At 33.4% G+C, this 26473-nt stretch overlaps 1 protein-coding gene across 6 annotated transcripts in view; it reads right to left on the bottom strand.

The window, feature by feature from the left end:
• The window catches only part of CACNA2D1 (calcium voltage-gated channel auxiliary subunit alpha2delta 1), a 545135-nt gene that overhangs the window by 118294 nt on the left and 400368 nt on the right, over positions 1–26473 (bottom strand). For all 6 annotated transcript variants that reach the window (XM_071215190.1, XM_058297102.2, XM_058297103.2 and 3 more), the window contains exons 7-9: positions 14665–14796; positions 3367–3436; positions 1947–1997 (exon numbers count right to left, since the gene is read on the bottom strand). In XM_071215190.1, the coding sequence (XP_071071291.1) occupies positions 1947–1997; positions 3367–3436; positions 14665–14796 (253 nt within the window). The remainder of the gene's footprint in view (positions 1–1946; positions 1998–3366; positions 3437–14664; positions 14797–26473) is intronic.

Genomic DNA, 26473 nt, shown 5'->3' with positions numbered 1-26473 from the left:
CCATAAACAAAAGTAATTTATGCACTGACTCCAGATCGTTTATATGATATTCAAATAATAATCTGGATTTTCAAAAGTCAGTAGCTGAAAAAGTCAGAGCTTTGATAGGGTGGACATTATAAGAAATCTTGCCTTTCTTTCCTAACAGCAATAGTATGTAGCTATTTCTGACTAAAATAATAAAAATTACATGGCAGGCAACTATTTCAAGAAAATATGGACTCTTGTGGCCTGTTCATTCATTCAGGAAATATTTAATGAAACCAACTCTGTTAACCGAGCTAGGAATGAGGGCTTCAGGTTACTAAACATTATCACTGCCTGGGGGAGAGTCTGTTTTTGGACTGCATTAAATCAACAATTAAAAGCAGCATAAAAATTATAATAGAGTTATGGCCAAATGTTTTGTTCTATACTTTGTAGATTTTCTCTAGGATTAGGTCTTCATCCTTCTTGTTTTCACATATTTTATGATCCTTTATGATCTGACTTATTTGCAGGATTACAATCTCATCTCTGTGAGGATAATTCCCACATCTACACCTGTAGTTCCTAAAGTTTTCCCAGCTCTTAAATTTTTGGCAGCTTGATCTACAAGTATAAGTTCAGTGTCCAAAATGACAATTGGAGGAGCTCTAAACATATTCTTTTCTATTTCTGTTCTTGATACAAACTAGATTAGCTATCTGTCGTCCAATATCTGCTTCCTTCTCAACCTTTCTACCCATTCACTCTCTTACTCCTTCCACTTGCCAGTGCAGGCTAGTGACCTCCTCTTTACTTCTTTCTCCACTCTCAGGAATCATTACCTGAATATCCTGAGCTATACTAAAAGACCCTCCACCCAGCTCTTATTCTCTACTATCCAGTAAAATTCTGGATATAACATAATACAATACTTTCAATAGCTCATAGTTACTTACTAAATATCAAACAATCATAGTAACCTTGTATTCAAATAGTTTCTTGATCTGCCTCTGATTTACCCTTTACCTTCCCCCATCTCCTCTACTCAGTTATCCCAGGTATTCTCACCCATGCCACTTTGCACAATTCTTTAGCTATTTATGAACAGTTTATTTTCACTAATACATGTGAATTATCTTTGAGATTAGGGAATATGTCTTAATCATCTTTCCCTCTATGCTATCACATTGAAATGGGAGAAACAATAAATTTCTGTTGAAAGAAAATTTTATAGGATTTCAATTTCATATACATTTCCAATCTTGGGATATATGTTTGCCTTCCACAGATTTTAATGTGCAAAATTATTCTTGAGAATTAACATATATTCAGCAGGAATATAACATACTCCATTTTCATTCAGATGTATACGTAAAAGAATAAGGATTAGCATGTGATAAAACCACCATAACAATTGAATTAAAACAGCATTAAATTCATTTTAACAAAGGAGAATTAACATTTAAGATATATTCGTCCGTCCAATTCATATATCTTCTTTTTCCTCAGGCTTAGTTATAAGATTTTGAAGAATTAAATTGAACTTGTTTCCCTATAGATCAAACCTTAAAATGGGGAAAATTTCATAGATTGAAACTTGTCTGCAATATGGATTTATTTTCCTACAAAACATTGTGATCATTTCTTCCAATAAGGCAAAGAATATTTGAGGATATTTTCTCTCAAAGTATCTAAGCATTTTATGCTTTTTATTTTAATTATTTGCTATTACTCTTTAAATGTCTTTCCAAAACTTCAGACTTAAGAGCCATGCCACAAGCTTCAATTTTAATGAAATTCTTCTTATTTTCAATAGAAAGATTTTGGTTTGGTTTCTGTCTTCATAGGCATCTTTATCTGGGTAGAAAAATAATCATAATTATTTTTTTTTCCCTAAGCTATCATACATTTCTCAGTCTCAAACTATTACTATTATCCATAAATTCTCCATATATTCTTCAATTTATTTAACTACTTACACATCAACCAGAATCAGCATGTCTTTAGGTGATGCAGCTCCTTGAATATACCTGAACCAAAATACCAGATTAATATTGTTTCTATTTCTAAATGTTAAATATAGAGAGTGATTAAATTGATATTTAGATTTTTTATATAAAGGTTTTTCCAAGCAAACATTCCTCAATGTCAATCTGAAAAAACTATATTTAACATGCAAGATGTCATAGGTATAATATCTAAGTATGTTTTTCATACATTCACAACAAAAGATAAAGGGATATATTTTAATATTAGCAGAAAATAATTAACTTATGGAAGAACATTTTTCTGGGAAAACATCTTGAATTCCAATTTGTTGACCACATATTTTAAAAATTACTTTAATGAGTAATAGATTATCATATTTTTAAATGCAAATAATAAAAACAAAAATAGATAAGTGGTCTAGGAAAGATAAAAAGCAATAACAAAAATATACAAATGGCCAATAACATAATTTAAAGTAGAGCAACATGAAATGTTATTAGCAAAAGTTTTAAGTGGTGGCTCTCAAACTGTATAGCACCCTGAACAACCTGTTCAAAATGTTGATTCCCAAATTCACAAGTCAGAATCTCTGTATTGTAAAGAGACTCTTGAAGAGTTTTATAAATTTAACTTCTAGGGAGCCTGCTAGATACTTGCCAGTTATTTACTGCTTAAATAAGTTACGATATAATCATTATTTTAAAATGATATTATGTGTCTTGTCTCACGAAAATGCACTCAAAGATACCGATATGAAAAGAGGTTACAAAGCACTATGTTGTGTATAATGTAAATTCATTAAAAACATATATCCACACATTAAACATATTTTTAAAAACTCAAATAAAATGTAATGTTTTAATGGTTTTGCAGTGAGTGAAATTATAAGTTAACTGTATTTTTTGAGTTTGATATTAGGAGAATGAATTACTTTTGTTGTGAGGAACAAATAAAACTTTTTTTGGAAAAATAAAATGTACATTATATGAATATAACTAGGGGCAGATCTTATCTCAGGGCAAATTCTTATCAATTCACTGCCAGTGGCAAACTACTTCCTATTCTATCTCCTTACTCTGATAGAGCTCTACGTCAAGGAAACTGGGAACTTTTCAGTAGAAATCCCCACCAGGTAAAAAATATTGAGAGCTGACATTGAATATAAAAGTGAGAATAGTCCATTTGAAATGAATTTAATAAATCAAGTTATTTATTATCATTCCCAATGTGAACTCATCATCCTCATTCACCCTTAATTAAATTTATGCATTTAAAAAGCAAACATCAAAACTCTTAAAATCAGAAGACAATATTTATATGAATAATAAAAAGACTGCCTCAAACTTTCTAGCAGAAAAATTCAACCTCTTTGACTTATTCTTCTTTTAATGACTACCTAAAAATTCTTACCATGGTCTTCTGCGTACATCATAAAGGTCAATCTTGTTTGGAGTTCTGCTATTATCAACCCATGGAGAAGCTAAAAAGAGAGAGAAATTTAATAAAAATATTAGATATGCTCTACAAAAATAATACTGAAAAACATCTCAAAACATCACTTTTATTATCCACACGATGTTCAAATGAGAGATACTATTTTATGTCTTTACTTTTTTTTTTAGATTGGAAAACAACACATAACTACAAAATAATGTCAATGTAATTCAATTCTCTCATATTATTCCAGATGTAACTTTTAAAATAGGGGTTTTCTGGGGATCACCTCACATTGTTTTACTAGGTGGCCAGGGTTTATATATTTTCTTTTCTCTACCAAGAGATTCATTAACAGAAATTTCATTTGCCAATAATGAAAATTATACCGTCAATTATTTATCACTATACTTTTATTCCATGCTATACTATCTCAGTCTATAAGAAGACTGTTGTTGTTTTTTTCTATTGCTATCATATACTACTAAATTTTTAACTTTAATATTCACATATTTTATATTGGGCAATCCAGGTTGAATTTTTAATTTTATATCAAGTTAAATTATAATTTTTAAAACTCCAAAAAAAATGTTTTCCTAAAATTTATTTGAATGATGTGAAATAATTCAAGTACAGACACAAGAATTGTGTTAGTTTCACAATGTGTATCATTTTGCAGTAATCAGAAAAAAACTACTTCATTGTTTAATTTTTACAATGGACTACTTTACTCTTTTTCTAAGTAAATCTATATTTAAAATGCTTTACATACCTACACACACACACACAGACACACACAGACAACCTGATGTTGAAAAATAAATGCTGATATCTTGGCTGATAACTCTATGTTGAAGAAGTCCCTATCCTGGAACATGTTTAAAAAAATAACTCTTGGGGAAATTTCTAATAATAATTCATATGACTTATGCCCAACAGTCCAATTTTCCCTTTTATTTATTGAAAATAATGACAATTATGGAGAACTTTACTGAGAGTTCAGGTTTATTAGGCAACTATGATAATTTGGACAATTAGGACATATATTTTATATAAAATATATACTACTAAATCTCCCCTTGACTGTGAGATTTTTTTCCTTATAAGTGACTACATGACTGTTAGATTTTTTTCCTTATTAGTGATTACATTATAAAAATGATTTATTTATTCTCAATGACTAATTACATTTAGATCAAACAGTAAGTACTCCCACAATGGCCATTTACTGATACAGTCCATGCAATTTAAATAATAAATTTATTTTATATTAATTCTTTCAATTTACATGTTCATAAATCGAGAGCCAGTGAGAGGAAATAATCACTTTTTTTCCTTTTTATGGTACCACTGCTTATCATGGTAATTAGAGAACAAACAAGCTGGCAGATATGCCAGTTTACTTTCAAATATTATCTATAATATCAGACTCTCCAAGTTAGAGATTTAGGGATAACCAAAATTTTAAGTAAATTGCATTTTACTTTCATAAAATGTTGTGCTAGTTGTAGATTTTTTTCCCTCTCAGCATAAAATTCATCCTTTTAACTTGTTCTATGAAAATGAATCTGGGCGTTTAAATGTTTTTTTCTTCACCAGCAGGCACAATTTTAAACATTGATGATGCAGGAGAGAAACTGAATGAGAAAAGATTTTTTGCTTCCTGGCTTTGGTTTGCTGGCTTAGAAGTCCTGAAATATTTGTAGCTTCTTTTGTGTCCAGTTCCTGCAATGCTCATGTGCTGCTAAGCTCTCAGCTCCTACAGTGCTTGCAGTTTCTCCAGAGCTCACATCCTGCAGTATGGATAGCTATTCCAGCATGGGGCTCCTGGAACCTGCAGTGCATGGACTCCAGCAGGACCTAGTGGACAGCACTCCCTCACAAGAGGGCATCTGTGTAGCAGAGTACCTCTGAGGCAACTGGAACCATAGAAGGAAGATTTCCAGCAAGTTCTGTCAGTGTGGTACTGCACTGATTTCTTTCAGTCAATGGGCTATGGCTGTGTCCTCTTTAAGAATTCTGGATCCCAGCAGAAGGATACTGGGGGATTGGGCTTTTCTGTGGACATTCTACCTCAGCTCTGGGTAGTGGTTATTATATATTAAAGTACATAATACTACATTTGCTATTCCCATATTCCTTAAATTATAGTTAATAATTATATATATTAAACCCTTCCTGTTCAAAATACTGCATGTTTTCTCTATCCTGTAGAACCCAGGCTGATACAAATGTGTGAGTGATGAGAGAGATCAAATTAGTTACCACTGATAGCACCATAACACCATGAGTTGAAAGGAGTCAGCCAGTGAATCTGAGAAATGATTTCATGAAACCAGAGTTTGGAAGTCATGTTTAAATTAGATTTCTGGATTCTTTGACGATCATATCCACCTAAAACTTTTGCTTTCAGTATAATTACTAATTGAAATTAACTGGGATATGTGCTAATATGCTCCATAAAATTTATGTCTCCTTTTAAAGACTGAAAAAACTTAAAGAGCTATAATTTATAATATAAGAACATTAAACTTTAATATTTTATAATCATAGATGACTTATATTTAAAAATTTAATAGTTATTTCAGAAGTCTTCTGAGATACTGTTAGGTAGCATACCCTGTTTATACTAAGTCAAGAGCTTTATAATATGGGAATATAAAACAATATAATTTCTTCTGCAATATTACCAATTAATTTGTTGTAAAATCCTATTGTGGTTTTAAGCAGTACATTATTTATATAGGATAGGAATTATGAAAGTTCAACTATAAAAAGGATAATACCCATAATATATACTGTAATTCTCTGAAATTGTTCCATAATGATGCATAGTGAAAGCCACATGCTTTAAGTGGAAATCAGAGCTTCTAAAATCTGCCAAACATATGTGAAATGTTGCTCATTTAGATGTCCTTTTGTATCCAAGTAGATTTTAGGATGCAGGAGATAGGTGTGGAAATGACAGCCCCAAAAGTGGGTACCGTAATTTTCCCAGCCACTATGAGAAATACCATACAACAGGTTGGCTTAAACAATGGAAACTTATTATCGCATGGTTTTGGAGGCTAGAAGTCTTTCTTCCTCCTCAGGTCCTCAGCATTACAATGCTGCCTTGCCAAAGTCTTTGGGGTTCCTTGGCTTGAATCCCTGCATTGCTTCACACAACAATGTCCTCACCTTTCTCTTCTGAGTTCCGTTGACTTCCTGTCCTCCCTGTGGCTTTCTACATGTCTGAATTTCTTCTTATAAAGGACTCCAGCAATCTGGATTAAGGTCCACCCTCATTTAGTTTGGCTACACCTTAATTAAATAAGATCTTCATGTGGTCCTAGTTACAATGAATTCACACCCACAGAGAACGTGGATTAAGATTACATCTGGGGAAGCAGATTTGGCCCAATGGATAGGGCATCCGTCTACCACATGGGAGGTCCACAGTTCAAACTCCGGGCCTCCTTGACGCATGGAGAGCTGGCCCACGCACACTGCTGATGCGTGCAAGGAGTGCCATGCTACGCAGGGTTGTCCCCCGCATAGGGGAACCCCATGCACAAGGAGTGTGCCCAGTGAGGAGAGCTGCCCAGCATGAAAAAAAAGTGCAGCCTGCCCAGGAATGGCACCGCACACATGGAGACCTGACACAAGATGACGTAACAAAAAGAAACACAGATTCCCATGCCGCTGACAACAAGAGAAGCGAACAAAGAAGAACATGCAGCAAATGGACACAGAGAGCAGACAACTGGGGCTGGGGGAAGGGAAGAGAAATAAATAAAAATAAATCTTAAAAAAAAAAAGATTATGTCTGAATCAAGGCACATAATTCAACCTAACACAGTAGACATCTCATTTCTGAAAACTATCACTAAAGTTATAATGATCACTTAGGAAGACATTTTTCCTCTGGTGAAAATGAACTATGGTTATGGTTGTGTCTTTTCAAAAATCTTCTGGATTATAATTCTATATCACATGATATTTAATGATGTGCCATGGCAGAAATTTTAACTTTCTATAGATAGCAAGTGGCAGAAATTCAGTTACAAATAAATACACAGTATTATTGCCAGAGATAAATAGCTATAATTTAAAAAATAAAAGCCCTTAGTACAAACTGATTTGCTGGTAATACTGCAGATGCCAGATAACCCAGGTAAAACATTTTTATTTAACGTAAAGTGATGTTTGTCAGCAGGAGTATGAGATAACAAGGACAAGTTGTATGGTTAAGTGGAATATTCAATAATGTAAAGGGTACACAAATATGTAATCAGTTTGAAGGCCCATATGTAGTCATTAGGTGAAGTTCAGAAATAAGTCGGGGCACAGCATGGGTCATGAAGTAAGAAATGGAAGGTTTACTGGGAAAAAATGTCAGATATGTGCTACATAGAAAAAAATGTATATTCTGATGGAGAAACCAGTCATTATTTTTGTAAGGAAATGAAGCCTGTTAGATGAAAATAAGGATGTATTCCCAAAAACAATAAACAAGTTTTGTATTCTACAGAAACAAGTTTCCTATGTAGGTAAGTCAAGAAATTCACTTGGATGATGGTAATAATAATACACTTTTTTAAAAAAAAATAAATTTCTGTATTTATTTATTTATCCCCACCCTTCCCTCCTAGATGGCTCCCTTGTCTGTTTGCTCACCATTCTTGCTCATTGTCTGCTCGTTGTCTGCTCATTGTCCATTTGTTTCTTCTTTAGGAGGCACTGGGAACAAAACCTGGGACCTTCTATGTGGGAGGTGGGTGTCCAACTGCTTGAGCCACATCCACCTCATGTTCACTTGTTTTTGCTCATTGTCTGCTAGTTGTTTCTCTTCTCTAGGAATTACTGGGAACCAAACCCAGTACTTCCCATGTGAGAGGTGGGTGCCCAATTGCCTGAGCCACATCTACTCCCTAACAATATATTTCTTTTAAAAGTATTATTTGGAGTACCCGAGAGAAATGTTGGAAAAGTTGCCTGAAGTTTTGGCAAGTATGTTATTAGGTTTTCATTAATCACATATACTAAACATATAATGAATTATACCACAAAGAAAATTCTATGTATCTAAATATGAATGGGATAAGATATGGAAATTTAGGAATATACTAAGTAAAAAGGAATAGAATGAGAGATATCTTAGAAGTTAAAAAGAGCTGAAGTATTTTTAGCAAACTTTATTCACATTTTTTAAAATATAAAGTATAATCCACAAGCAACACCCATTTTTCACATTAGGGTCCCACTTAACTAGTCTAACCTGTGAGCAATAAAAGCAGCCATTTAATCAACTTAAGCATTTCTGGATTCGTAGTTGATTCCAAAACTAACAAGTATTGCAATCCTTACATATGTAAAATAAAATAGGTTCAGGTAAGAGATGAGGTTATAAAGTAAGGCAACAAAAATGAGGTTTTAAAATCACCTCTATATATCAGGATCACTAAGAACTTCAAAACAGTTATGTCATTATTCTGCTTAATGTATACGATGTGTCCCTAACAAAATACAACCAATGGATAATACACAACAAAGCAAATTATATAATTCAGAATAAAAAAAAAAAACAAAAAACCAACCCAGCAACTAGTTGTAAACCCTCTGCCAACACCTCAAACTTTACTGGCCTAAATCAAACTTATCACTTTACTCCCAAAATAAAATTACCTCGGACATTCAAATTATTCAAGGTATAGTCATGTTAACTTATATTCAATGTGATTAAATTAATTTTCCCCCTCAAAGTATGACATCCTCATCTTTTCTAGCTAAGGAGTCTTCTTTTGAATTCCTATTTGGTTCCTTGTTAAGACCTTTAAAATTTCACATCTAGAGAGTTAGAAAAGTATTTCCAATTAGAATAAACACTGCTTTAAATATTGTAGTCAACTGCCTAAAATGTTACTGGTATTTTTCTGACACAATAAATCCCAGTCAAATTATCCTGATATACAAGACTATATAATGTCATTAATAACCATTCCTATTTGTTATCACCCTTCTTATATAACAGCATAGCAGATTAGCTGGGTTCACTAGCCTCCAGCAGTACTTATTCATCTACTTGCTTTTTACTTTGAGCCTTTCATCCCTCTAGAAATTTTTGCCTTTTTTCTTCATTGGCTTGGTTTACAATTGATAGTTCATAAATTCTTCTGTAAATTAAGTCTATAATTTCTTCTTTTTCCAAACTCCTGTAGCAAGCCTATTGTTACATTCTGTATAATTAATGCGGCATTTAATCATTTAATCATTTTGTGTTTTAATCTAAATTTAAAGATATATCAGTTTTGACCCCTAAAGTATATTAAAATTCTCTGGAAGGCAGAAATAACATTTTGCAACTCAGATTACACATATTAAGCAGCGAGAAATGCTTTTTTGCCCTCTATTGGCTCTTCTTCATTCCTTACTTAGTAATAAAGCCCCTGCTTTTCAGCTGGGTTCAAAGTCACCTTGAAGATAACTCTGACCAGAAGACTAAATTCTGGCCAATGTCGCAAAAGAGTCTTGTATGACTTGTATGTCGCAACTGTCTTGTATGACTTCCAGGAAGTGCCCTTACAAGGATAGGGAATGAAGTTCTTGGCCCCTTAAGGAGCACAAGTAACAATGATGGATCCTGAGGCAGGGTCCACACAGAGGATGGCAAAGACACAAGATAGAGTGGTGGAGCCTGATTACTCTGAGAAGTCTCCTTACCAGCCCCAGTCTGTATTAACTCTGGTAGTTTTTTTTTCACTTGAGTGAGGAACAAACTCCCATAGTCTTAAAGTTAAATGTTTAATTGAATGTTAGTCTTAAATGAAAACCTAGAATTTTAATAATTACTAAATTTAAAAATAGTCACTTCAATTTAAATTGATTTATAGTGATCAAAAATATCTTTAATTCATTTATAGTTAAAACATCATGTGTCCATTCATGAAAATTAAGTTGAAAATAATCAGCTATTTTTTAAAGAAAATTGATCACTGAAAACAGTACTTCTATAAATACCATAGAGTTGAGAATCAGTTGCTATCCTTTTTTCTTCAACTGGCAATAAAACTATCAAATGTTTTCTTCATGAATAAACTAAAAAAGTTAATATTTGAGCTACATTATCATCTGCTATTTGATGTTGAAATATTGGTAAGATATTTTTAAAAATACATTATACAACTTAACAACAACTGGATATTCATATGGAAAAATGTCCCAGTATATACATTGTAAATATTCCCTAAAATGTTAGTTTTATTCCAGCAAAATTCTGGAGATTTAACAACAAGAAAATGTCTCCCAGAGGTCCCCTTAACACTAACATACAGTGGGTTCCTTTATTTTAATTCCACAGTTTTAAAATGAACAAATGAGTGGCAGAGAAAGAACAAATGATTAATAAGCTATTAAGTAAGTAAATGTTCTATAGAGATAAAACAGATTTTCAGTTTTTCTTAATTTAACTAATAATCTAAAAAGAATAAATGCTGTCTACAGTGGGCAATGAGCTCCACTGAATCCTACTTATAATCCCAATTACCGCAATAATTGGTACAATTTCAGGATACATTAATAGGTGAAATGAGTAGTTAGTACCTAAAATTTTTATGAAGCATAAAAATTCTCAAAGTTGATAGCTCTGGAAAGCAAGTTTAATACCTTTAAAATAAATCTATACAACTCAGTAAAGGGCTTCTTTAAGGAAAACCCTCATTAATTAACCTGATTTTTGAATAAGCACTTACAATTGAAAATGTCACACTATACATGGATTTCAGCTTCAGCTATGCCATGAATTAGCTGTTGGACTGGGACTAGTGATCCTGCAAAACAATGACTGTGGTCTTAGCAAATGCTAAAGGCCTAGAAGCATGAGCACATAAAGTTAGAGTCTACACTGGAAATCATCTTGTTTAATCACGCCAGTTGCTGGTGAGGAAATAGGTTCAGAGGTGCAGCATGATTTCGCTGCAGAACACAATCATGCTGATGGAAGTTATAATCTGAATCAAAATGCTTTTTTTATTATAACACAGTCTACCTACCTATCTTCCATTTTGGAAAGGTGATAGAGAAGGTAGAAGAGGAGAAGGCAGAGGGAGAGGGGAAGAGTGAAAGAAAATGAGGAGGAAGAGGAAAAGAGGAGGAGAAGGGGAAAAAAGGACATGTAGCTATCATTTTATACCTTATTTCCATATATATCAACTAAATTAGAAAATAGGCAATTCCTTAATGCTTACCCCAAGGACAGATGTTAGAGTTCAAATCTCCACTAATTATCAAACAAAATACTTTTCAGAATCAGCTTTTCTGACATGCCTTTATATTATGTCAACTCTAGAGATCTCTTTATTTAGGAGCCAGGAAGTATCTCCATGTATTTTAAGTAATCTAATAATCTGCCTCACACCATATACAAAAATCAAATCAAAATTGATGGAAGTCCTAAATATAAGAGCCAGAACCATAAAACTCCTGGAATAAAATGTAGGGAAGGACTTTGTATTTAGCAATGGTTTCTTAGACTTTGCATTGAAAGCACAAGCGACAAAAGAAAAAAAATAAATGGAACCTGAACAAAATTAAAAACGTTCGTTCCTCAAAGGATGTTATCATGAAATTAAAGTGACAGCCTACACAATGGAAGAAAACATTTGGGAACCACATACCTGATAAGGATTTATTATTCAGAATATATCATGAAAATTTTCAACTCAACAACAAAAAGACAAACATCCAAATTTCAAAAATGGACTTGAAAAAGACTTGAAGAGGCATTTTTCCAGAGAAGATACACAAGTGACCAAAAAACATATGAAAAGATGCTCAACATCATCAGCCATTGGGGAATTACAACTCAAAACCACAGTGAGGAAGCAAATGTTGCTCAAATGATTGGGCTCCTGTCTACCATATGCAAGGTCAAGGGTTTGATTCCTGGGGCCTCCTGGTGAAAGCAAGTTGGCCCACACAGCAAACTGACTTGAGCAGAGAACTGGCCCACATGGAGTGCTGACCTATGCAGTGTGCTGGCCTGCACAGAAGTGCTGGCCCACGCAAGAGTGCTGGCCCATGCAAAGAGCTGGCACAGCAAGATCACATAACACCAAAAAAAAAAAAAAAAGAGACACAGAGGAGAGACGATGAGAGATGCAGCAGATAAGAAAGCTGAGGTAGCACAAGAGACTGAGCACCAGAAGGTCCTAGGATCAGTTCCTGGTGCTACCTAAAGAGAAGAAAAGCAGACACAGAAGAACACATAACAAATGGAGGGAAACGGACTTTGGCCCAGTGGTTAGGGCGTCCGTCTACCATACGGGAGGTCCGCGGTTCAAACCCCGGGCCTCCTTGACCCGTGTGGAGCTGGCCCATGCGCAGCGCTGATGCGTGCAGGGAGTGCCGTGCCATGCAAGGGTGTCCCCCGCGTGGGGGAGCCCCACGCGCAAGGAGTGCGCCCATGAGGAAAGCTGACCAGCGTGAAAAGAAAGAGCAGCCTGCCCAGGAATGGCACCGCCCACACTTCCCGAGCAGCTGACGACAACAGAAGCGGACAAAGAAACAAGACGCGCAAATAGACACCAAGAACAGACAACCAGGGGAGGAGGGGAAATTAAAATAAAATAAATAAATCTTTAAAAAACAAAAAAAACAAAAAAAAACCAAATGGACACAAAAAACAGACAGCAAGCGCAAAACAATGGTGGGGGGAGGGAAATAACAAAAACAAAAAAACACAATGAAATACCATTCTTACCCACTAGATTAGCTACTATTAAAAAATTAAAACACAAAAACAAAGAGACAAAAAAAAACCACAGAAAATTAAAGGACTTGATATATAATTTTAAGGTTTATTATATCAGGTTTACTATGTACATGACAGTTTCATTTTTTCCTTTATATCTTTTTATTTTTTAACTTTTCTATTGTCTGATACATAATAGTTAATGTATTAATAAAAGTGACTTGGGAGTATTTCTTTAGAATGGTTGTGTTATATTAAACAATATTTCTTTAAGGGAAAAATTCCATTATTATGATTCTAGCCTATGTGATAACATTTTCCCCACATCAGAGGCTAGCATTAATATTTCATTATAACTCATGATTTTTTACAGTACTGTACCGTGTCTTTCCTAGCCCACTGGATTTCTGTGAACAATAATTAGATCTTAACATCTGATATTTGCAATTACACAGAAGTTATGTGAGCTTTACATTAACTTGAGTAAAATATTGTCTGACAATACCTACATGCTTTTATTCATTGCTATTGCAACACAAAGTTAGATAAAATCTGATTTCTATTTTACCCCTTTTCCCTGCTGTGACTTTTTATTGTGAATAACTCTACTTTTAAAACATATTTAGAAATCCCAAGTCTCAAGAATTTTGTTTGTGGCTAGCATGTATCACATAACACATGCCATGTCTTAAAGAAAGAAATTGCATTTTGTGCTTGTCAGCTTGTTCTAAAAGGTGGAGAAGTTAGTTAGAAATTATCCACAGACAGTGCACTTAAAATGTCTTCAATAGGCTCTTGGAATGCTCTCTGATTATTTTATTCATTTTTGTTATAGAAATTGCTATTCAATTTTCCTTATCTCTTTTATAAGAATGAAAGACATTACAAAAGGGATTAATCATTTTGATTTCTCAAATATATTCATCTTAATTGAATATATATGATCACTGAGATTAAAAGTATGCATCAGATCTGTTATAAATTATCCAATTTGCCTTCAGAATTAATCCAACCAGACCACAAGAAAGCTGTTTTCCTTGAGATTTCAATTTATTTTTTTGTCAAAATCATTTTAACAAATCTACATTCTGCAATTAAAGAAAAGCATTCACATTTTTAAAATATAAACTTAAAGCACACACTTGAAAACTGAAGGGAAATAATTCACATAATACAAAAATTCTCTTCAATTCTCTAATGTGACTCACAGTTTAGTCCATGCAAAGCATTTGGACCCTTTGCTCTGCATTGTTTTAGGTAACCTTCTATTCTAGTAAATACCTAAAGATATCTGCTTATGGTCTCATTTCAGCATGGCCTGATTCTAGATGCCAATTTCTCTAGCTACTTCTCAGGTATTTTGTTTTAAAGTGATTTTGTTCACTGTACAGCCATGTAAGTAGAAATACTCTTTCTTTATTAAAATAATGTGATATATAACCCTCTTCTTACAAAATAGGAGATGCTAATCAAGTGTTGTCAAGAAACACTGAAGCCAGTACATACAATTTCATTTTATATCTATTGAATCAATGGGCACTTACCTGGATAATACCTGGCCAGGCCTGTGGCACTGCCAAACACCTGCCACAACAATGAAGGGTCTTCCTCTCGATTTTTTTTGAACACTTCATCTAAGGCACTTGTCCAGTTCAATTCATTTAACACAATTGTTGCTAGGCAAGGGGAAAAAAAAGGAAAACTCAATTCAAATTTGTAACTAGTAACTGAATCTTTTATTTACAAATCATTTTACACATTTTTCATTGTTTTACCTCTAAAAGTACTTTAAACCAGTAGTTATCAAAAAATTTTAGATGTGGAATTACTTCTTCAACCAAGATTTCTATATGATTGGGGCCTCTATTGACGTTTTGGGCTGGGTAATTCCTTGTTGTGGCAGCTATCCTGTGCATGTGTGATGTTTAACAGCATCCGTGGTCTCTACTCACTAAATACAGTACCAGTCTTCCAATTGTGACTAGAACAATGTTTCGAGACCTTGCCAGATGTTGGTGGGGAGCAAAATTGCTCCTGGTTCAGAACCGCTGTTATATATAAATCAGACGATAGCAGCTCTCTCCTGGTTCGGGAGTGAGAGAGGCATTCCTCCTATCTAGGAAAGCAGCTATGAGGAAATCTATCAGACACCTCAGAGCACAGTCCAACAATCATACCCCTCAACTACTCTTGATGATTCTCTGCAATACACTAGCATAATTTGGTCTGTTACCTGAGTTTAAAAAAGTGATGTCTACCACTGCACACAGCACATTAATCGTGTTTACACAAGGAAAAATATGTACATTTTGACAAGGGAAAAATTCATACAGAGGCTTGACAATATTAGCATCAGAAATAGGAACTAGCTCATACTTTATCACTTCCTTTATGAACAAGAGCTTTTATTCTGAATAGTTGAATTAATAATTAAAGCATTGTGCTAAGAAAGGCCAGATCATTGATTTGATACCTATTTATAACTAACAACTGGTTCTGACTAGGTATTGGAAACAGATGTCATTCATTATAACGAAAGAGAAGCAATTATAATTTGAGCTATAACATGATTAAAATAGTGCAGAATTTTAAATTATGGGCCTCTATGCTTGTAACATCCTAAGTCCAAATTACTAAAATTATAATAGGCTTAGAATATCATCTCTCCTTTACTAAAAAGATGACAGAGATAATCTCATATCTTTTATTTTTTCTCTTTCTATATAAAATACATACCATGCCCCAAGCCGATTAGCAGATTGGGGCATTCTGCATTTGAGAATCTATAGCCAAGTCTGATCTGTGGAAACATGGCTAGGGATAAGGATTGGAGATACTGGTTAACTCTCTTTTATTCTTTTCTGTGACCACAGCAAATAAAGGAAACAAAAGTAATCATGGTTACATCATGCATAAGATCCTTTTAAATGTAAAAGAAAAAAGAGCCTCTATCATAAAAGATGCACAGTATATGTGTTTATATTTCAAAGGATATCATCTACCAAAAAAAGGTAACAATGAAAACAAGGAGATTGTGAAACTGGTCTGGGACCCGCATCCTAATGCAGTTCTCATTATGGAAAACTAGCAAGATTTTCATCTTTATGGATGTGGTTACTTTCAGAAAGCTCAGTGTGTGTGTGTGAATATTCATGAGCTGCATCAGACCCGTAGTACATCTGAGATACTAGTGAATTCATATTCAAAAGCATGATCCAATGAACATTAAGTGGCCAGTTATATGAAAATTTATATTCACAGAGATAATCTGAACTGATACTATTCATGAATATTTATATTAATATACAAAATATCAAAGAAAAAGAGGGACATTATACTTTTCTTAAAACATTCATGAATTTTACAGTAATATTCTACTGAACAAACAATGACGTTTATATATGATTCAGATAGACTTCATTAATCCCAAATCTATTCCATCTCTTCAGTTTCCTTGAGTCTTTGATTCACATTGAGCAACTGATTTCTAATTAATTTAATAAAACTCGGTTGTTTTTGAGGTTGCTAATTATTTTCTTGGTTTTATTTAACATTTTTGCTACTATATATTAGGCTCTGATACGCTGATTGTGAATATTACCTTTTACATGCTGGAGAAGCAAGCTGAACTCTAAAATATTATTATGGCGATAGGTTTTAAAATTTCCAGTTTTTATTTTTGAAAATTCTTTTTATTTATATACATATGCTATATTGAATTTATATTATATTTGCTTAGTAAACATGTACTTATTATTTTGGCCTCCTGAAATGAACTTTTTTAAACCTGTAAAATGAAATAGCTTATCAAGAATTAGTAAAATGCCTAATATTCTTCTATTTCTAAGTTACTAACATAAATTAGGATACATAATGCTGAACTGGGTAATCAGCAGATGGTGGAATAATAAAAGTAATGCAGAATCCCACCATGTTGAAGCAAGTTGATGTTATTTCATTATATTTACAAACACAAACAATCTCTTTTTTCTGTATTTCTCCCATTTAATTGTGTAAGAAGAGTTTATTTAGTGAAGATTCTTTAAGTAACTATTCCGGCTACAAATGGGCAAAAGGCAGGTGCACTAGCAAAATGAAAAGTTATCAGAAGATTCTTTTGTTTCATATTACAAAGAGTTTATGTGGTTACACTGGTGCTTTTCTTTATACTCAGTGAGTATTTTTAGATTCCTTTATTTTCCTGACACCATAGTTCTTAAAATAAAAGGTATAAAATGTAACTTTTCCATGCGAGAAAAAAATAAGTAAAACTAACTCAAATTCCTTGGGAAATTACTTACATTCAGCAAATATTACTAGGGTACTATGAAATTGTAGTGCCTTCACTAGTGTCAAGACTCTACACCCAAAATACATTGTGGCACGCTGACTCACTAAAATGTTCAATAGATTGTAAATAAGTTTCCATTTATAAATATATATTTATAAAGACTTTTTAAGTGCAATCATTATTCTACATATCATAATCTTTATTTGAATTTCCGAAGGAAGAAATCCAAATTCAAAGGATTTTATTTAATTGCAGAAACACTGATATAAGTTGATAGGAAAATAATGTTTCATATAAGAATTACAAAAAAAGGTGTCTTTAAATTAAAAATATTTCTACCTTTTATTTGTACAAATCTAAATACATGGATAATAGATCTATTTGTTTTACTGTAAATCATTTAGCAGTACTCAATATGGTAATTAGTATTCTCAATAGATTATTGTATATTATAGTCATTCTTTTTAACTTTAAAGAAATTTTTTACAGAAAAGTTACATTGAAAATACAGGGGATTCCCATATCTTCATCCCCTCTCCCTCTCACATTTTTACCTATTAACAACATCTTACGTAAGTGTGGCACATTTGTTACAATATTGATGAAGAAATATTTAAGCACTGCTACTAACTATGGTCTAAGGTATACATTATAGTTTACATTTGCACCATGAAATTTTATAGATTTTGACAAAATGTATAATGGCCTCTATCTATCATTGCAAAATCACACAGAACAACCCCAATTTCCTTTAAAAAAATTCTATGTTTCACATATTCTTCTCTCCTCCTCCCCTCAGAATCTCTGGTGACATCTTTATATAATATTAATGTTACAAGTTCTTCCATTACTACATTCAGAATAAGTCTACTTTGGTCCATGGTTGCATTTCCCCCTTATGTTTGTTCATTCCTCGAACTTGAGGATTTGGGGATGGTGATGCCTGCACTACTTCCGATTAAGAGGGGCTTAGATTTTTGGGGGCAGATACTTAAAGTTGTAGATACTTTTTGCTTTTTGGAATGGAGGTTGCCCATCATCATCATTTATTAGTTGTCCTGAGCAAGTCCAATGAACTTGAGAGTAGGTGTTCATAGCAACTCTGCTGAGATTCAGGGCTTAACCACATATGAACAGATCAAAGATTTAAGTCCCTGGGACACATAATGTGTACAGTGCTAATTATAGGTGCAAATAAAAGAGGTAAAAGAATCATGTGTGGGGGAATTATAAATGAGCCTAATTCTATCACAATGGAGAAATGGGTTACAATATATTCCAAGGTAAGGACCACCAATGTGTTGGTGATTTCATGGGCTTATGTGGGCCTTGCCTATAGTGTCCATATGTCTCGAGAGCCATTGGGATAACCCTTGTTTGAGGCTTTGTTTACTGTGGCAGTTAGTGAGATCTGCCTGAGATGTGCATTAGCATAACCTTTGGAATGACCTCCCAACTCACTTTGAAACTTCACAACTGTAAAAACTCTTTTGCATTTACTTTTCCCTCTTGGTCAAGGTCTTTTTCCAAATACATCACTGGTTGGCACTTGGTAATAATCCATTGGTGTCAGGTAGGTTTACCTGGAAGTCATGTCCCATGCTGGGGGAAGGTGGTGAGTTTATTTGCTGAGTTTGGCTTAGAGAGAGGCCACATTTGAGTAACTAAGAGGTTTTCAGGAGATAACTCTTAGGCAATAGTTATTATTAGGCTAAGTTTCAATTTTACAAGAATGAGGTTCATAAGCAAGCATTACTATTGAGGGCTTTGTGTATTGGTCTGTTTTCTTTTATGAGGCACTATGTACTCTAGAGATTCTTGCCTCTCTATTAGAGAATGTAACAGGACTCCTCAGGATTTGAATTCAAAATTTTGTTGGTTATTGTGTGGGTCTCCACCCACTGAGATAACACCCTATGACCACATGAACACATTCATATTCCATAGAGGCATGCCCTAGGTGTACCCTTCCCCACACATCCCCCTGCCACTGCCATCCTGCACCAGTGACCCTCCCCTGCCATTGTTGCCAAAAGAACTCTCTTATAATTGTGTTCCCCTCTCTCTCAACCCTAAATAGTATTGTTTTATATCCACACAAACTCCTACTTTCCCACCTGAGCTGAGGTTAGAAGTATATGGGTGGCCAGTATTTTTTCACTATAGAAAACTGGTCAGGGCTGATCTAACTTTGAGCCTAATTCCAAGTACTAGTGAACTTAGATAGGTGGAAAATTAGTCTCCATTTTCTGTTAACTTTTAAGAAATGAAGATCTTTGTATCTATTAGACAAAAATAGATTTTAAAAAAAGAAATCTTTTATAGATGCCCAAGGCCAAGCCTACTAAAAGGAGTGAATTCTGGGAAAGCAAGCCTTGACTTTGGGGCCTCTATTCTGAATGGCATAACAGGATTTCACTGGTAATTGATTCACAACACCAACTGTACATCTCTATTCTTTTTATATTTAGTTTTCAAGAACATGGCCTTGGTTAGCGGCAATTTTCTCTTTTAGAATATTCTATTTTTCAGTCTAGCTTCTCAAAGAAAGGAAAATCTAATTTGTAATAGCACAAAAGAAGCACCTTACATTTGCTGCTAATTCTTCTAAAATGCATGACTCTTATTTCTATATCTTTGTTTATGACATGGAATACAGAATCCTTGACAAGCTCCGAATCCAATTTTCTTCTGCAAACTGCAATCAATAAAATGTTGTGCTACTCTTCCCTTTTAAGTTGAGTTTGAATACATTTTGTTGATTTATTGAGAGTTCAGGGCTTCACCATGCATTGAAAGTACTATATGACTTTATTTGAAAAACCTCTAGTGATTTATAGTCTCCAAAAATGTCAACTATACTTTCTAATGAAGTCGATAAATGCTAGAAGAGAGAAAACACTTTACTATATAATTTAATTAAAACACAAGACAACTTTGATAAGATTTTAAAATGCTGTAAATATTAAAACTATGAAGGGACTAGATATTATTTTTTTAAACAAAGTTAAATATCCTATAGCTAAATTAAAAAATAAGACAGCTTGCCACAATGTTTACAGTACTACCATTCTATTATAACAGATTGTATTCAGATAAAAATTGGTATATATTATTTAGACTACTGCCAATAGCAATAATAAAGTAAGTCACTAATATTAGGGGCTTATCATGCATCAGCTATATGTTAACCATTTTCCATGCATTATGTAATCTAACTTTAAAATTACACTTTGAGTGGCACCAGCATTATCTCCATTTTTAGGTGGCAAAAATAAAACTGAGAAATTATACAACTTGCCCAAAATCACACAGTGAGAGTTGGAGAGACAGTACTCAAAGAAGTGTCTGTTAGATGCCCAAATTCCTACTCTTTATGAGTCACAAAATTTTTTATTTTATGTACAGGTCTGATCATCTAGAACTTCACCACTGAAAAAAGAAACCAAAATCTCCAATACTTTCTAGCACAGTGGTTTTCAACCCTTTGAGGGGACATTTGGCAATATTTCCAGATGTTGTCATTTCTAGGAGGGTACAATTGGCATCTAGTTGGCAGAGGCCAGGGATGCTACTAAACCTCTCACAAATGCACAAGGCAGGCCCCACAACAAAGAATTATCTATTCCAAAGCATCAAAAGTATTCAGGTTGATAAACCCTGCACAGGCACAACTATAGACATAAGACAATCCATTAGAAAAAAAGCAATATTTTCAATGAGTAGTGTCAATAAAACGTCATAGCAAAACTTATAGTGAAAGTTAATGTATTTTTAAAAATAATATTGTTGCATGATGTTAAAGTATGTCAATATTTCAGGTTACATATTGGCACCTTTTGGGGAAATTTTTGTTTTAGTCCCATAAACCCAAACAAATTCCATTACTAAATAAATATGTAGGGTTTTCAAAGCTACTTTTTTTTAAAATAAGAGAAGCTATATATTTACAGAAATATCCTGTAGAAAATACAGAGTTCTTATAAAACCTCACGTCACACACACAGTTTTTGCTAATATTAACTTTGCATTAGTGTGACACTTTCATTACAACTGATGAAGTAATGCTATTTAAGTTATATTGTTAGCTATAGTCCATAGTTTACATTAGGATTCACTATTTGTCCAGTCCTATTTTTTTTTTTTGGTTTTAATTTTTCATTCTGGTAACATATATACAATTTGAAGTTTCCCCTTTCAGCCACATTCAAAATAGAATTCAGTGGTTTCAATTACATTCACAATGTTGTGTGACCATCACCACCATCAATTAACAAAGTCCTCCTATCACCCCAAATAGAAAATCTGTGCCAATTAAGCATTAATCCCCCATTCCCTGCCACCATCCAAACCCTGGTAAATTGTATTCTCATTTCTGACTTATGAATATACTTATTCTAATTATTTCATATCAGTGTGATCATACAATACTTATCCTTTTGTATATGGCTGATTTCACTCAATAGGATGTCTTTAAGTTTTCATCCATGTTAACACAAGTATCAGAACTTCATTCCTTTTTACGGGGATAATATTCTATCATATGTGTATACCACATTTTGTTTATTCATTTTTCTGTTGAGGGACATTTGGTTGCTTTCATCTTTTGGCAATTGTGAATAATGCCATATGTATATCAGAGAGCAAATACCTATTCGAGTTCCTGCCTTCAATTCTTTTGAGTATATATCTAGAAATGGGATTGCCAGATCGTATGGTAATTCTAAATATAACTTTTAGGAATGGCCAAACTATTTTTCATAGCAGATTACATTTTACATTCCCAAAACTGAACAAGTGTTCCTATTTTTCCACATACTCTCTAATACTTGTTATTTTCCATTTTTGGAATAGTAGCCATTCTAGTAGGTGTAATAATGGTATCTCATTGTTATTTTGATTTGTATTCACTAATGGATCATTATATTTTACATCTTTTTATGTGTTTATTAGTGATTTGTATATCATCTTTGCATGTGTCTACTCAAGTATTGGCCCATTTAAAAAACTGATTGTCATTTGCTTGTTGAATTGTAGGCTTTCTTTATATATTCTGGATATGAAACACTTATTGGGTACATTATTTCCAAACATCTTCTCCCCTTCTATAGGTTGTGCTTTATCTTTCATGATATCTCCATTAATGCACCAAAGTTTTTGATAAAGTCTCATTTACCTTTTTTTTTTTCTTTCGTTCCTTGTGCTTAGAAGTAAAGTCAAAGAAACTAAGACTAGGTCCTAAGACACTTACATATGTTTTCTTTCAGGTGTTTTATAGTTCTGATTCTTATATTTAGGTCTTTGATCCTTTTTTAGTTAATTTTTATATATCATGTGAGTTAGGGATCCACATTCATCCGTTGCGTATGGATACCCAGTTTTCCTAGCATCATTAATTGAGAAAGCTTTCGGTCTTTCACTATTGAACATGAAATTACCTGTGTTTTTTTTGTTATTTTTTTTCTTTCACATATGCCCTTTATCATGCCTAGGAAGGTTATAGTGTCTATTTGTTTGGTCAGACAAGTCCTAGCTTGATTACTACTGTGAGGATATTTTGTGGATTTAAATCATCAGTCGATTGATTTTATCTATGATTTTGAACCGATGCAGACAATGAACAGCACTTCAAAGCTGATAAGGGGGGCCTTCATCTCGGTGTTCACGAATAACACAGCTGGCTGCACAGTGTACCAGGGAGGGGATGGGGAAGGGGCCAGAGGGAGTGCCAGGAGTTTCTCCCATTGTTTTATAAAGCTGCACTTTCTTGAAGCAGCAACCACCCTGTTTCAGGAAGAAACCCTTTAACTGTTTTCCAGAGGTCTCAGGAAGATTGCTCTGCCAGTTTTTGCTGGTTTTTCCAAGTCTGTCACGGAAAGATACCCCAGAGTACCTTATGCTAACATCTGGGTCTGGCCTGACTGTCAAGCTACTTTTTAGTCCCATTAATTGTTGCCCCTTTCTTTTGAAAATTCACAGAATATTAAGGTTGCATTTTTAGATTAAGTAATAACTTAATAAAAAGTAACTGAATCAAAACTACTTATTTCTTTTATCTTTTCAGCAGACATTTCATAGTACTGTAAATAAGGCAGTCATTAAAAAGAGTTTGTTGCATTTAGCAGATGAGCTTAGCAGATGAGTTGATGTCATTAATTTTATTCATCAATCCTAAATTCTAAGAAGAAAAATGTTAATAAGAAGGAACCCACTGATCCGATTAAAGGCACAGACAAAAGAATCTACTTTACGGACTAGACAGTGTGCATAAATATTAAAATGAATGAACACTTTTAGTGGATTTGGCTAATGGAATCTCATCTAATCCCAGTGTAAATGAAAGATTAATAAGGCACAGAGAGATGGGAGACAAAAATCTAATCTGTTAAATCATGTCTCAAGCTCCAAAATCCACCTCCCACTGAGGAGAGGAGGGCAGAAGTCTCAAAGGCACACGAGACATTAGATGAGGGGATAGACCTTACACCTACAGTTAATGTGGTACAAATATTAACAGGCTCTTGTCCTTGTCAATTCTCTAACCTCTGCATTACTGAGATTTCTGTCCTTGCTCCCTCTATGTTTAGTTTCCTGTAGATTACTTGGCTAAAGCCCACAACACACCTGTCCTGTCTTGATGAAATCTGCAAATTGTGGAGCACAAAGGAGAAGCTCAGAAGAAATTCTTTTTATGAAAGAAAATAATAATGCAAGCAGAATAGAATGCACTGGTATCTAACAGCATATCTATTAATTGAAGGATTTTAAAAAACTTTAATCAATTTTATTGAAATGTATTTATTAACCATCCAACTATCTAAAGTGTACAATCAATGGCATTTGGTATAATCACAGGGTTGTGCATTCATCACTTCAATCAATATTAGAGCATTTTTCTTACAACAGCTAACAAGCAAACCAAAAAACACTAGTTTTCCTTAATAGTCACCTCTCAAAATCTCTATCCTTCTCCTGCCATATGTAACTGTTAATCTATTTCTGTCCCTATAATTTATTTGTGACATTTCATATAGATGGAGGTTAACAATATATAGTATTTTTTGTCTAGTGTCTTTCACTTAGCATACATTCTTTTTTTCACCATTGATGAAAAGTTATTAATAAATTACTATATACTACTATTTGAAGGGTTTTACTGTCACTTTTAATACAATCATAATTATATGATTATTTAAGAAATCTCATAAGAAAAGTAGGCTAGGCAAAAGTTTTGTTTAATCCTTCAAGCATTCTAAGTTTTTCTGTTACTAATATTACATGATTAGTAACTGCTGTAGTCAAGGGTCTCAAACACTGACACACTTATTGACACAACTTACTATTTAAAATAAATCATTTAACTCTTGTGCTTCCATTGTTTTTTTAATCTAAAATGTAAACCAAAGCATATTAATATTCCCATATACTTACAGGATATGTATTAAGTTCCAATACATTTATAAACTAAAATGGAATCAGTGAACATAGTTTTATTACAGTACTTTCAGCTGGGTTACAAAACTGTAAAGTGCACATCTTCTTTAGATGTCTTGCATAGACAACAGCTTCTTTTAACAGCACAGCATCTTATTTTAGTCCTGTCAGTTATTTTCCTTGAACAATAATACATCTCTTTTATACACAGCACCTGCTTTTCTACCTTCAACTTAATTAAAAGCTCTCACATCACAAAATACTCTTCATTGGGGTCCAATAATTGAAATATTATAATTTAAATTTAAGAGTACTACATAATTTATAAATATAAGCTAAAGAAATTTCCTAACAAAGACAAAAGAATGTCTTTCATTGATAATATGGCATAAGGCCATTTTCATCAGATATTGGGCTGTTTATATCTAAATGTTACATTTGTTGAATCCCTATCTATATAGTAGATATCTCTATATTGTAGAATTTCAGTAAAACAAAGAACCTCCTGAAATCTGAACAAAGGAAAAGAGCTGAAAATACCCTAAATATATTTTATTTAAAATTTAAATAGGGAAATAAAATACATGGGTTAAAAAAAAAAAGGTAGGAGGACATAGAAATTCACTTTGAAAACTTTGAAGTCATATAAGAAGAACAAATTTAAAAGACTCCAAACTGAGGTTTAAAAAACAAATGTCCATGCATAAAAGATTCTCTTACTAGTGAGGCCTTTTCCTTTAAATAATTGGCATTTAAAATTCCAGTATGTGAATGTGTAAAATGTGAGCAAAAACTGTTCTCACCTACTGCCCAAACACTCCCAGGCTGTGCGAAGTTCTGCCAGCAATAGCCATTTAACCTTAGACAAGTCTTTTACCCTCTTTAAATATCAATTTTTCACTTGCACAGTGCGGAAATTAAGAGAACATACCTCAGTGCTGTTGTGAAGCTCTGTGGCTGCTTGTCACTTAGGAAGTGCACAATAAGTGTTACCTGCCCTTATCATTAGCATTATTTTCTCCACCTTTAAATATGCAGCATTTAAGAGATTTTTAAAATGTATTTATTTTTATTAAGAGATTTTTAAAAATTTTTTGATGGAGCAAATTTTGTTCTACCTGCTGAGAATGCTAGCATGAATGATATAAAAAACAGCTCTTTCCTTTTCCCAAGGAATCCTCCCCTTTCTTGCCCAGCCCTAAATTAATAAGCAACAACACTACTTAAATTTCTTGCTATGAATCCCATGAAATAAATAGTGTTTCCATTGTTAAAGAGTATGTTACACTGAAAGAAAATCTCTAATGATGGCATTTAATACATTTATAATTTTGGTGGGAAGATATTACCAGTTGTGCCTGAATCAAACTACATTGATACTGCACTGAGTATAGCACTGACATGCTAAAATTCTGGTAAAAAATATGGAAAATCTAATATATATATCAGACATAACATACACACAGAGTTATGCACATACAAGCTTCAGTTAAAGCTGAGAAGAAACTTAAACAAATCAGATATGGGAAATGCAGACCAAATTAGATACAGGAAATCTCTTGCCTTTGCTCTGAGACTTCCTTAATACACAGGGAATTTAGTGTCTACATATAAATCTGGACTGCCAA

The sequence above is a fragment of the Dasypus novemcinctus genome, chromosome 5 (assembly GCF_030445035.2).
Source record: "Dasypus novemcinctus isolate mDasNov1 chromosome 5, mDasNov1.1.hap2, whole genome shotgun sequence".
Lineage (NCBI taxonomy): Eukaryota > Metazoa > Chordata > Mammalia > Cingulata > Dasypodidae > Dasypus > Dasypus novemcinctus.
This window is presented reverse-complemented; position numbering and strand designations above follow the sequence as displayed.